The sequence below is a fragment of the Microtus oregoni genome, unplaced genomic scaffold (assembly GCF_018167655.1).
Source record: "Microtus oregoni isolate MIOR12 unplaced genomic scaffold, Mior012 000003F_ref0000135, whole genome shotgun sequence".
In the NCBI taxonomy this organism is placed as follows: domain Eukaryota; kingdom Metazoa; phylum Chordata; class Mammalia; order Rodentia; family Cricetidae; genus Microtus; species Microtus oregoni.
Window position 1 is genome coordinate 48,324,807 of NW_024543062.1, and position 14,365 is coordinate 48,339,171.

At 47.0% G+C, this 14,365-nt stretch overlaps 1 protein-coding gene across 1 annotated transcript; it reads right to left on the bottom strand.

The window, feature by feature from the left end:
• Positions 1 to 996: 996 nt before the first annotated feature.
• Tsn (translin) lies at positions 997 to 7,581 on the bottom strand. The gene is made up of 6 exons (XM_041648979.1): positions 7,211 to 7,581; positions 5,999 to 6,092; positions 5,236 to 5,332; positions 4,253 to 4,368; positions 3,757 to 3,836; positions 997 to 3,425 (listed from the first exon to the last, which is right to left on the bottom strand). The coding sequence occupies exons 1-6, from the start codon at positions 7,274 to 7,276 to the stop codon at positions 3,192 to 3,194; spliced, it is 687 nt and encodes a 228-aa protein (XP_041504913.1). The 5' UTR covers positions 7,277 to 7,581; the 3' UTR covers positions 997 to 3,191.
• Positions 7,582 to 14,365: the final 6,784 nt, after the last annotated feature.

Consider the following 14,365-nt stretch of genomic DNA (forward strand, 5'->3'; position numbering starts at 1 on the left):
ATGTGTACTGTGTAGGAGTACACGAATGTGCATGCGATTGCCCAAGGAAGCCAGAAGAGAGCATCCCATTTCCTGGCATCCCTGAAGCTGCAGTTACAGGCAGTTGAGCCACCAGACTGACATGGGTACTGGACAGCCAATGCAGGTCCTCTGAAATGTTGTGGTCTAGCTGCCCTCACTCCCCCTGACCGACAGCAAAACTTCCTTGTGGTCTATAATTGACAAGGATGTTTGTGTTCTTTCTGGCCAGTGGTTTTCCACAGAAGCAGGAGAGGTATAAAAGACTCAGGGCAAAATAAAAGTTGCTGTTCTTCCACCTGAAAAGAAGGCTCCGTGTCTCAATCCCGGCACCCCCGCTAGTCTCGGCATCCAGGCTGCGCTGGGGCAGCATGAAAGAGCCATGATCTCTTCGGCTGCCCTGGATTCCTAGAATTAAAGCACAGTTGAGGCTGAGGCTATCCATGGTTGGTAGAGTGTTTGCCTAGCATGTACAAAGCCCTGGACTCGATCCCCAGCAGGACAGCACTGGGAATCAGACCTGAAAGCCTGGCACTCAGGAACTAGAGGCAGGAAGATCAGAAGTCTAAATAATCCTCAGCTACACAGCAAACTGAAGGCCGTCTGGGCTCCATGAGACCCTGTCTCAAAAAAATAAACGAAGAATAATTCTGGGAGCTGTGTATCTCAGTGGTAGAATGAACGTTTAGCATATGTGAGGCCCTGGGTTTAATCCATGGGTCATCAAAACAAAGATAAACTAAAACCAGAGGCGCAGTTTCTTGACATCTTCAATTCAAATACCTTTAATCTCCTGGTGGAGGCAGATTCCAGACATTGCCTGTACTTCACATTAGAGCCCAGGAGTGGCCAGCGGTGTCTTGGTTAGAGTCACTATCACACAGCAGCACATGCTTACCACTCTGGGCTCCTTCACCCTCAGAGAAACATCAGCAGTTAATTCTCTGCGGAGGAGAGCTCAAACAGAAGCACACTAAGTTACAAAGGGACCAACAACAGTTTTATTGCTTTACAAGCCAGCAATGAACACAACTAATTATCAACATGACGCTTCAAAACTCTCCGCTAGAATTACAACACCGGAGGTACGCCTTCGCTCTAAGTGCAATTTCACTGCACTGTTAGAACTCAAGTTCAAGAGTTAGGGAGGTGCAGCGGCACTGGCGAGAGTCCCAGCTGCTTGGCAGGCCAAGGCAGGAGGAGGGCTTGAGCCCAGGAGGTTGAGCCCAGTCTAGACAACACTACAGGTGGGACATCACACCCTCTGTCTCTGAATAGGGAAATCTAGACCGTTTGGCAAGAGCTTTAATGTCTCCAGCAGAACCCACACCTGAGCAACAAAGCAAGAACCTGGGGAACCTCCTGTCTCTGAGCGTGCAGCTGAAAAACCTACTCAGTCCAGCCTGTGCTAACACTGAGCATTTTAACAACCTTCCTGGACACTTTCAAGAGCCTAAACCTGTACTCAGGAGGTGGAAACAGAGGTGTGAGTCCCAGGCCAGCCTGGACTATTTCCCTGTCTCAAAGGCAAACTAACAAAAAATAGCCTAATAACCTATTCTAACCCCGCAAAAAGGACCATGAAGAAAGCTGGTCTCCACGCCCAACCACATAGAGCAATCACATCTCATCCCTGCTCCTTCCCTGTGATGGGAATTAAGGTTGGCCTTGCCTCACCCCACTGCAAAATGAGGAGCTGAACCTAGGCCTCGAACATGCTAGGAAGACACAGTCACTGAAACACCCTCGTCTTCTAGGTTGTATGTCACAAGGGCAAGCCTTGAGGCCTGAATTTGCCATCCTCCTGCCTTAGCCTCCTGAGTAGCTGGAGTACAGGCCTGCACTCTCAGGCCCCCCTTTCCAGTCAGCCTTAAACCACCACCTGATAAAAGCCAGTGTCAAATATCCCACTGCACAAACAAGCCCAAACTATTATCAAGCAAGAAAGGGGACATTCCTAAATACTTCCTATTTTACTGGAAATACCAGCAGCTTCCTTTCACAGGGTACAAAAAAAGTAGGGTATTTTTGTTCATTGGATTTTGGGTTTGTTTTTTTTTAACGTCCCAGGGATGGACCCAGGGCCTCACCCCTGCCGGGCAAGTGCTCTACCACTGAGCTACATCACCAGCTGTGACTGTTAACAATTTCAGTCCTGCCCCAGGAACAGCCAGATATGCATTCTTATACTATCTAAAGAGGAGAAGGGTCGGAGTTCACAGGGTTTACATGACTACCATGAACTACACATTTAAATGGTACTGATAGCCTCAAAACCTGAAATTTCTTATTCCAAAAAATACTACCAATCACATGGAATTTTTAAAGCCAAGTTTTACTTTCTTCCACACCAAACAGCACTGCTTTCTGTAAGAAGACGCTCCTTGGGTACAGCTAAGGGATGAATGTACGAGGATGGCTTTCTACTCCCAGACCAGGTCTAGTGCCTGCTGGAAAAAGGTCTCACGGCTCACGGATACGGCACACAGGTGTTAGCTCACGACAGGGGTGGAGACTACAGCTGCTACGGCAGGCAGGACGTAAGGTGGCTTCAGAAGACAAGGTGCTCTAAGCAAACAGACATCACTTCAGAGAAGGTCTTTCTAAACTGGCCTTGCTGAGCTGGACTGTGCAGCTCCATCTGCTGTATTCTCATGGCAGTGAAGGAATCAGGGCCTCTAATTTTCTCGGCAAAAAAAAAAAAAAAACCTTAACTAATTTACACGACTTACAATAAAAAGGGGAAAATAAAGTTCCCTTGTCTAGTCTCACACTATATCCAGGCTAGGACTGGGAATGGAGCACAAACTCGGACCTAGAAAACATGGGTCACTTCTGGAAGAATCACAAACAAGACAACAAACTTGTTAATCACATCAACAGTCCGGTAAGCAAGAAAAGAACTTTTACCAAGAGACCGACATTTACACTTTCGACAAAAAGGGAATACAACAAAGTACACAGCAAGTTCACTGAAACTTCAACAAAAATCCTATCCGTGGAAAGGGCTTTTATATATCCAAAAAGTATCTCAATTCTGATACGCACACCACACAGCTGGTTACGAAAATAAAGCGCAGTGTTTAGCAACTGGCGTGCTAACTACAGAAGAGGCACCGTGCTACCCTCCCTAGCAAAGGCCGGGTCGGCAAGGCCAGCGCAGGGAGAAGCTTCTATTTTTCACCACCAGCCGCCGCCGTCTCCTTATTAAAGCCACGAATGGAAAGGTCATAGACCACTTCTTCTACTTTCTTCACATCGTACTTCAGGCCATCGTAGCGCTTCCTCAGCGAGTCGTTTTTCAGGTTGAGAAGGCGGAAGCCTGAATCCAGCTCGTTGATGAAAGTCGAGATGTGAAGGGGCCGAGAGTAGTCCCCGGCCGTCACACTGTTGACAGACAGCCGCGACTGCACAGGAGAAATCAGGGCATCACTGTGAGGTTTCCTCCCAGTAACCGCTAGAACCTGAAAATCTAGACACCTACACTGAACTGGTGCTCCACGTTCATGTACATGTTAAGCAAGAACCCACTAAAACTTGTCTTGTGATTTCCATGCAGACTCCATGGCACATGCACACAAACACAATAAACATGATTTTTTTCTTCCCACAAAAAAAAAAAAAAAAAAGGTGGCCAGCACAAGGAATGACAGCAAGTTTGTCCTGGGGCCTCCACATGGACATTCACAGATGTGCACCTGCACACACAGGACCACACCCAACACCCACACTTCTTACCAGCTCACTGGCAAGAATTAAAACTCCTGAGAGATAATCTTCCACATCCAAATGAAATCCTTTTTCCCGATCTGGTTCAACTAAAAAACACATCAGAATAAAAAAAGACAGTCATGATATGAGGGCAATTTAAATAGAAGAATAAAAAGATACACACATATACATTAAATGAAGAGATGAAAATCTTTTCTAGCTTTTTAGAGTGTTCCCACCCTTACCAACTCTACAGATACTACTGCATGTGGCTCATGGTGGCCTCCCAGCCTGACGACCTCCGTTCAATACTAGGAACTGACTGATGGGAGAGAAGGGAGACCAACACCCAAGCTGTCCTCTGACCTCCACACGAGCACGTTCTGTGCACACACACACAATGCACTGCAGTTATTGGCCTTACACACACACACACACTCACAAACACAGAAGATAGTCCCCCCACACACACCAAAACCTAAGCTAATATACAAGACTCTACAGATCACACGGAGGCACTTACTGCCAAGAATCTCCGTAACCGCCTCTCGAGTCACCAGGGTCTCTGTTTCCAAATACACTACGAAGGCCGCCAGGAAGACAAGGCGCTGGAGCACAAACCGCCAGTGCTCGTGAAACCTGCAGCAAAGGTACAGCAGGTACCAAGTTAAGGACTACCACAAGGACATACCTGATATGGCTCAACCCAGTGGATTAGAAACGGCGTTCTTCTACAAACAAAATCTGTGTGTAACCACAATACGTAAAACAAACAGAAGCCATTCAGCACTCAAATACATTAAATAGATTTGGTATAAGTTTGATACATTCAGATTTATAATATTTACTTGTAAGCTTAATCAACTAGAATCACAATCCAATTTTTTATTAATATAAAAATTAAAATTGAAGAGGGCTCAGGTGGTATAGTGTTTGCCCTGGACTCTAGTCCACACACAGTATAAACCAGGAATGGTGGCACACTTTGTAATCCCAGCACTCAGGAGGTAAAGGCAGGAGGGTGAGATGTTCAAGGCCATCATCACTTACTATATACCAAGTCTGAGGCCCCCTGGGCTAAAATGAAAAGAAGGGAAGGGGGAGGAATGTTGCAACTAAATTACAATCTCAACAAATAAAATTTTCTAAAGTAACAGTTTCCTTGTAAATTGTTTGAAAGTAAATATTAGAAAATATGAAAATGCAGCCGGGCTGTGGTGACGCACGCCTTTAATCCCAGCACTCGGGAGGAAGAAGAAGGTAAATCCCTGTGAGTTCGAGGCCAGCCTGGTCTACAAGAGCTAGTTCCAGAACAGCTAGGATGGTTACACAGGGAAACCCTATCGCGAAAAACCAAAAAAAAGAAAATATGAAAATGCTAGTTTTACTGCCATTATTATCAACATAATCCTGTGGTTCCTTCTACAAGACTTTTACCTATCCATATGAAATCATCCTGTCCCTTCAGAGCCTGATGTTACCAACAGTGCCCGTTTTCTTACAGACCTGTAGTACTGCTCAGCGGGGAACTTGGTCTTCAGAGACGTCAGATGCGTCTTCACCGTACCAAAATGTTCTCGCGCTTTCAAGCACCTCTTTGGAACTGGTCGGAAAAGATAGTCATGTTTAATAATGAAAAACTTACCGAACTGCAAACACAGTCCTTGCTTAATAATCTATGTAGTCTACCTGGACATGAAACAACCGAAAACCAGAGACTAGTATCCCTCAGCATCTACTCCTACCTGTCCTCCGATACCCAACTGTTGCTGCCTCACGGCGATTCTCAGACTGATAAACTCTACATCACTACGTAAATGACTTGCCTTAGAAATCTGCAAGCTGTTACTATAAGACTCCATCAGAAAACCATCTCAGCTCTTAGCTACACTGGCTGCATCTTACAACAGAGATCCGCCTGCGTCTGCTGCCCACGTGCTGGGATTAAAGGTGTGCGCCACCACCACCCAGCTAGATTTACAAGGTTTTTAAGCAGCTGTAATTAATGCCAGTAGAATGTCACAGCAATAAACATCCTTATTTAAACCACACTATGTACAAGTTGAAAACCAATCAAAATACTAAGAATATAGCAAATCCATAAAATGATCAAATCACTACGCTCCAATTCTAACTGCTATAAAAAAGCACAACGGACATTTTACACAATAAAATGGCATGGATGTATTGGGTATATCTTCTTAATGGAAAATGATTTAGAGACTGATAGATTGCACAAAAATCTTCAAAAGGAAAGCAAAGCACTTACTGTCCTGAAACCCTGTGCCCTGATGGACCCCTTGAAGCAGGGTCAAAATCTCTCGAGCAGTTTGTTCTAAACTCTGTACAACTTTTCGAATTTCCTAGAAAATTAAAAATAAAAGTTAGATAAGGTCAGTGTAATCATTACCACAGACACATATAAACAAGCCACCACAACCTCACATGCAGGCACAGCCCTCAGGACCTTCACAAGAAAGGACTCTTCAGGCGTGAACCCACACTCTTCCACGGACTACTTGTCACTAAAAGCCTTAGATTCCTCAGGGGGCCAGAAGAGAAAAACAGCCACCTGCCCAAGTACCCACCTGAGACACTTTAAAAATGAACAGTCGGCAATGTAAATGTTGTCTACAGAACAAAGACTTGTTGAGAGGTTTTCATTCATTCATACACACACTCATTAAGCACATTAGTGACGGGCATTAGCAACCACTGAAGAAGCAAGCAATCCCTTTTGGCAATTTAACAAATAGGACACGTAAACATTTTTTTAATTTTTCATGATTTTAAAAGCTAGCAGAAAAGCAATCCTTTACGTTTTAAGGTCAAGACGAGAACTACAAATTGTTCTCGTGGTAACGCCCGTTTCTGTAATATCAGCACGAAAGACGCTAAAGGTTATTGAGCTTCAAGTTCGAGGCCACACAAGGTCTCCGGTACAAAAGGAAAGAGTCAGCGAAAGCAGGAGATAAATCCCAGCAAAAGCAGACAGTACACTATCTGAAGCACTAGAGAAATGAAGTAGTAAATGTGAACACACACACAGTGACAAATGTAAAATGAGATCAGAGAGACCTTAGGAGCCACAGCAGCATCTAGATTTTTGTTTTAATTCTATGTGGGATGAGAAGCTATAGCAGAGTTTGGTGTTGGTTTTGTTTTTAAGGAAGGATAGTAAGTACTTTATTAAAAAAAAAAAATACCAGCAACCAGTACAGGAAAGGTGTACTGACTGATAGCCCCGGGCGTTAAGGAAGCCTGGGACTGGAATGCTGAAACAGTGGTATTTCAAAGTGGCAGGAAGGAAAAGTGACATTCAAAGAGGCAGGTGATGCTGAGGAGCAAGAAGAGAAGTAGAATCCGGAACCGAGAGGCGGCCTAACCTGAACCCATCGGACCCGAAAACAAGAGACCGAGCAGGGGCGGGACCAAGTAGCCCAGCCTGGCAAGGAAAAGGGAGAAAGGTGGGGAGGCTCGCCTCTCGGATGTCCTGCTCGGCAGCCAAAAAGCCCTGCAGCTCCACGAAGATCTCGCTCACAGACATGGCGCCGGCCGCCCAACAACCAGCCAGCGCCGGAGGCCCGCCGAAGAAGCGCGTCTCACGGACTAGCAGCGAACTCGCTCGTACAGCCCGTCGCTGTCGCTACCGCCGCGTCCACCGGCTCTGCGCCACCGCTGGCGCCGGGGTCTTCCCACAGTCGCGGCGCGCCGGAGCCGGGGCTGCCCGCCGCGCTGCCTGAGGCGCCGCGCGCAATGTCCCGTGCCGGGCGCGTGTCCCCATGCCGGACAGCAGCACTAAGGGCGGACCTCGCATGCCGCCCGCAGATAGGCATCTCCTCAAACAGCCCTACGGAAGGGGCCTCGAAGGCACGTGGCCATAGGCCAGCTGATAGGCAGCTCCAACTGAGGAGGCGGGGCCGAGGGCGGGCACAAGTCCTAGGCATCTCGGGAAACGGGGAGGGGGAGGGGGCGCCTTAGCGGCACGTGGCTCGAAGAGGGCGGGGCCTGCGGAGGGTGCCGTTTGCTTATGCGTATGCATATGTTATTTATATACTTCAAACCAAGGGAAGAAAAAATAGTTCGCGTGCTTCACAACAAACAACATGCATAAACTGAGTGTAAAAGAATGTCGAAAGAAGTAATTTGTTAAACAAACACAGTAAGTGGTGGCTGCCTTTAACCCCAGCACTCTGGAAGCAGAGGCAGGAGGATCTCCTTGAGTTCGAGGCCATCCTGGTCTACAAAGCAAGTTCCAGAACAGCTAGGGCAGTTACACAGAAGAACCCTGTCTCGGAAAAGAAAACAAAAAACACCTTGGGGCAGTCACGTGCTCATTTGTCATTCATCAGGGTCTTAGCTAGGCTGGTGTTGAGGTCATGAGGTAGCCTTGAACCTTCTGATCTTCTGCCTTCATCTCCCCAGTGCTGGGATGACATGGAACACAATGCCCAGCTTTAAGTCATCACCTCACCAAACTCCCATGCCTGCCATTTTATGCAACCTTCTGGGGAAGTTTCTAAAAACTCCAAGTTCAGGGATGTGGCAGACAGGAGGACAAATACCTCCAGTAGCAATAGTTGGGAAGAGTGGCTTAAGGAAGATAAGGGCCTCTTTCTCTGCCGAGTCCTATGTCCTAAACAGAAATCTCTGGCTTCCTAGGCGGACCACACCAAGTGACTATAGCTGGTATGCAAACCCAGGAGCTAGAGAATACAGGCAAACATTCAGCTAGAGAATACAGGCAAACAGTCAGCTAGGGAATACAGGCAAACGGTCAGCTAGGGAATATAGGCAAATGGTTGAAACCCACTGGGTCCTGTGACCGCCCATCAGACAGAAAGACCATCAACTGGGAGTGTGTGGCTTGAGATAGCTTTCCTTTTCACTTGAGGGCATGGCTTCTCTCACCAAATTACAAATTACTAAACCTTATCTCTAAAAGTTAGAGTTACATCTCTGAAAGGTACCTTGGGGAACGTCTCATATCTGCAGTCCCAGCTACCTGGGACAGAAGTAGAAGGACCTCTGAGTTAGGAGTGTAAGGCCAACCTGGGAGCACCACTGAGTAGCGTTGTGAGACCCCCTTCTCAGAGTGGGTCAGGAGAGCAGCGCTGCAAGACACCTATGTAGGGGTGCAGAAAGGGTAGCTGGGCCAGCTGTGGTGATGCACACCTGTGTAACCGGCACGTTCAACAGCCAAGGCAAAAGGATTAGAAATTTAAGGACTCTCTAAACTAAGAGTAAGACTAGGTCAGAAACAGAGGCGAGGGCACCAAAAGTGCATGCCAAACAGAGCTTCTGTCTTTATGAATCTAACTATACCTCATAGAAATGTAACCCTGGAGGCTACTAATCTAACTATACCTCATAGAAATGTAACCCTGGAGGCTACTAATCTAACTATACCTCATAGAAATGTAACCTGGAGGCTACTAATCTAACTATACCTCATAGAAATGTAACCCTGGAGGCTAGTTGCTTGAGTGCTTATCCAGTGTTAGGTCCAAAGAGCCCCCCAAAATTGTGGGTATTGATGACAATGTCCTAAACAGAAGCATTGTTACTGGATAAATGGAGTCTTGAAGGTGAGTTTTACTGGGAACCTCCTTTAACCCACCCAAAGGTTATCTACCCCAGGCAAGGGCATCTAGTTCCTGACAATTTGAACAGCCTAGGTTCCAGGAGCACATAAACTGGGAGTGGAGGTGCACACCTGTAACCCCAGCACTCGGGAAGCAGAGGCAGGGGAACCGGGAGTTGAGGTCATCCTCAGCTCCACAGTGAGTTGCGGGTGAAGGAGTGTACTCCAGTGGCGGGCTTTGTCTCAGGGTTTCGACTGTAATGAAACACCGTGACCCAGACAACCTGGGGAAGAAAGGTTTACTCTTCCAGGTGACAGTCCACCACTGAAGGAAGTCAGGACAGGAACTCAAACAGGGCAGGACCCTGACTGCAGGAGTTGATAAAGAGGCCATGGAGGGGTGCTGCTTACCTGCTTGCTCTCCATGGCTTGCTTGGCCTACTTTCTTATAGAACCCAGGACCACCACCCCAGCGATGGCACCACCTTCCATGGGCAGGGCCCTCCCCACCAATCACTAATTAAGAAAATGCCCTACAGTCTTGGCTATAACCTGATCTTATGGAGGCATTTTTGAGGATCCCTCTTCTTAAATTACTCTAGTTTGTATCAAGCTGATAAAACTATCCAGGATAGGCTGGTTTCATGTTATTTTACAACATCCTCAAAGTTCATCTGCATTTGCCGGGCGGTGGTGGCGCACGCCTTTAATCCCAGCACTTGGGAGGCAGAGGCAGGCGGATCTTTGTGAGTTCGAGGCCAGCCTGGTCTACAAGAGCTAGTTCCAGGACAGGAACCAAAAAGCTACGGAGAAACCCTGTCTCGAAAATCAAAAAAAAAAAAAAGTTCATCTGCATTGTAGCATGTAGCCAGACTTTAAAATCCTTTGTAACATTGAATGAAATCAAATTTTACCAATTGTCTGTTGACCAGCATTCAAGTAATATCCACCTTTCGACTGGCTTTCATTTATTAGTAGCATCTGTGGGTGTGTGGGGTGTTAGATTTCTGAGGCAGTATAACAGAAAGCAGAAAAAAGTCCTCAAAAGACTGGACTGTTTATTTCAAACATCGAGGGACAGGCACTCTTCTGTGGGAAATGGGTGCCTGTCGGGGGCGGGGGTACAAATGAGGAAACGGTTTGCAGCTGTTGGACCCTAGTGTCCAATCACCGAGGAGGAGGAGTCACCCCAAGAGACCATCTCTCATCACAAATGATGTAAAAGCATGAGGATTTTATTAATTCTGTCATGACAGGGTCTTCCAGCAGTCGGGAGGCTAGAAGACCCTGAATGTCTGGTACAGGCTATTTTTAAAGAGAAAAACCACAGAAGGAAGGGGTGTCTGGGGGTTGTTCTTTAACTATTATGATTGGCTTATTCAAAAAGGTTATTACCAATAATTGGCTGGAGAGTGGTTGCCAGATCAGATGAGGTAAGAGGAAACTTGTGAGGGTCACTTTGCCTCTTCCCAGGGACTGAGTCAAAACATCAGTAACTGAGTCAACACCTAACGGTTATCATGCCCCTATTCAGGGAGATGGAAAGTTCCCAACATCTCAGTACGTGCATGCATAGCTGTTATGTCCTTGGTTCCCAGGGAAGAAGGGGAAGTACTAAGAGTTGTCAGAAATGGCTTCAGAATTGTCTTAAAGTTCTACACAGCCATAGGAAGCTAAGATGGTTCCACAGTCTCTCTTCCCTGGAATTGTCTGCTTCAGGCAAGACAGATTGTTTGGGAGATAGGTGATCTCTGCAAACACTCCTTTCAAACTGAGCAAAGTCATTTATTGGAATCCTGCTTTATGGCCTGGGCACCCTATCAAGTATGGTGTGGGTATGGATGCATAAGCCACAATGTGTGTATGTCAAGACTGTAATATTAATCTGGGGGCATCACCCCAGCCCTTTAACATCCCTATATCCAAGAAGTCTGGAATGATTGGAAGCCCCGGGCCTGGAAGTTGTCCTGGCTTGGACTCCAACTCCCAGCCTGCTAAGTAAGCACTGACCCCTCCCTGGGGAGGGTCAGGACCACTCCCCCAGGATATTTAGGCTTGTGCCAGAAAGAAGAACACATGGTTTTTGGGTTGGAGCGGATCCCCCCACCTCTGTCTCTCTCTCCCTTGCCATGCTTTCTCAGCCACCCAAGAGTGCACCATTTATTAAATATGGGCATTTTAATTTGTCTAATCTAGTCCGATTGGATTTCTTTGTACCAGCGGAGCCGCTCATCTTAGGAAAGATTTTTCCTAGCAGAGATCAGAGCACAACTTCTGCCCATGGCTACGGAGGCTGGAACTCAGGTCCTCATGCTTGCAAGCAAGCATTCTACAAACTGAGCTGTCTCTCTTCTGTTTATTTCAGAAAAGTCAGAGCTGATGCTGCTGGGTGTGGAGCCCAGCAATGCAGTGCTTGCAGGCATGGCATGCACAGAGACCGAGTACAGTTTCTAGCCCAGGACAGAAAGTCAGGAACAGCCAACCCAAAGACCTCTGTTTGTCACACTTAAATAAAGTACCACTCTTATAAAATATTAAAATTATGCATTTAAAGTATTTATTTTTAAGTCTGTGTAACGGGGTCTTCGCAAGAAGCCAGAAAATGCGATCACATCCCGCAACTGAAGTTCCTGGTGTTTGTGAGTGTATGGGAGAGGGCGCAGTAAAGAAACTGCTTACATGAACACTCAATTAAGGGGAAGGTTTTTACTGTAGGTAAAAGAGAGGGGAAAAAAATACAGAAGCATCCGGAAGAGTCCAGAGCAGAGAGAAAAGCAGACCAGACATGGCCAGGGCCAGGAAAGAGGGAGAGTGGGGAAGAGGCAGAGATAACAAGAGATGGGGCATGGTGAGGACTAGTGAGATAGCCCAAGAGAATAGCAAGATAGAGCGAGGTAACACAGGATAGACAAATTTGTCCTGTGTTCATGGAGGAGCACTATTTATTGGCTTGTTCCCATGGCTTGCGTATTGCTTAGCTCAACCTGCCTTTTTCCCTCTTTCTTTCTTTCTTTCTTTCTTTCTTTCTTTCTTGAGACAGGGTCTATTGACCACTGGTTGTCTTGGAACTTGCTAACTAGACCCTAAACTAGGCTGGCCTCAAACTCTCAAAGATCTGCTTGTCTCCACTTCATGAGTGTTGTGATTAAAGGTATGCACCTCTATGCCTGAACCCTGGCTTCTGCCCAGGACCAGCTGCCGAGGGGTGGCACCATCCACTATGAGCATTAACACATTAATCAAGAAAATGTCCCACCAGCATGCTCACAGGCTGATCTAATGGAGGCAATTTTTCAATTGAAGTGATCCCTTGCCAAATGACTAATCTGCGTCAAGTTGTCAAATACTACCAAGCACACCCCTTGTCAGAAAGCTCACCTTACGAGACCTGGATAGAGGTGGGCAGTCCTTGGGCTTCCCACAGGTCAGGGAACCCTGATTGCTCTTCGAGCAGCTGAGGGAGGGGGACTTGATTGGGGGAGGGGAGGGAAATGGGAAGCGGTTGTGGGGACGAGGCAGAAATCCTTAATAAATAAATAAATTTAAAAAATAAAAATAATAAAAAAAAGAAAGCCCATTTTTGCAGCAGATCAACGACTTACTGAGATCCATAACTAGTCAAAATGCAGAGGCTAAGGGGCCTCGTCGGTGCCCTGTAGCAACAGATGTACCTACAATGAAATCCCTACAATCGTGGAAGAGTGGCCGGAGTGTAAGAGTCGGAATAGCAGGATGCCTGTCGAGAGGTGGGATCTTCTAGACACGATAGGGAAGCTGCACCTGGGAAATCTCAGCAATACGGTTGCCTGAACAAGACATGCATAAGGACGGCGTGGATGGGAGGAATTTCACAAGGCCTTACCCCTAGATGAAGAGCTACAGGCAATCCATGGCTGCTGAAAGAGGGAGAATCTACCTTAAGGAAAGAGCCCCCGATAGGTTAGCCAATCCCAGGAGGCTGGTTCCAAACACCTAGACATGTGAACAACCGTAAATGGGCTCAGCAGGAAGTATATGAAGAGTTCATGAATGGGAGAGCGAGTGATAGGGATATGGGAGGAGTGGAAGGGGCGAGGGAGTGGGGGAATGATGGAAATACATAAATACAATATTTGTGTATGAAATCGCAACAAATAAATGTTTTTAAAGAAGCTGGGACAGGCCCAGCCCAGGCCGGGGTGCAAGGCAGCCAAAGGACACAGGGAAGGAGTCACTCCATGAACAAGTGTGAGATGGAGAGAGGGGAGAGAGAGCAAAGGAGCGGTTGTGTCCTATGAAAAGAGGCAGAACTGGGGATGTGTTGGTGGCGAGTAACAGCCTAAGATGAGAGGTCTGTGCCATGTCTCCATCTGTAGCGCTACTGAAGCAGGAGTCTGTGTGGATGTCTGTGGCTCATGAGGACATCCGTGGTCTGGGCTGCCTGCCATCTGGGGATATGTTGATGACCGAGTGCCACGCTAAGTTTGCTTGCCCCTTGCCATTGAGCTGGCCTCAATGATGTAAGCACAGGGAAGCTGGAGGGTTGATCAGATCAGCTACCACCCAGACCCAGATTCAGGGCTTTGAGGTGGCCTACCCCAACATCTACCCCACGTGCGAGCTGCTGGAGCTTGTGAAGGGACCGGTCCCGCAGAATCAAAGCTGCGGGGTCTCCCTGACTCAGGGCAACAGCAGGATATCAGAGAGGAGTTCTTGTAAGCATTCAGTATGGATGGTGTAGCAGAGCCAAAAAGTGCCTCAAACCAAACAAATGACTCTTTGGAATGAACACTTGCAAGTAAAGCCATGTGGACAAAAGGATATGCGGTGTGACACACTGCAGCATTCACAGGGACATGTTTTTCTTTTGTGGGAAGGCTACAAGGGTGGAGGATAGATATGGATGGACTGGGAAATGGGTAGGGTTGGGCTGCAGGATGTGAAATTCACAAAGAAGCAATTTTAAAATTATGGGGGAAAGGTTGGATGTGAGGCTGATGAAATGGCTTAGTGTTGAGAGCACTTGCTGCTGATGCATAAGACCCAGGTTCTCTTTAAACACCTACACAGTGG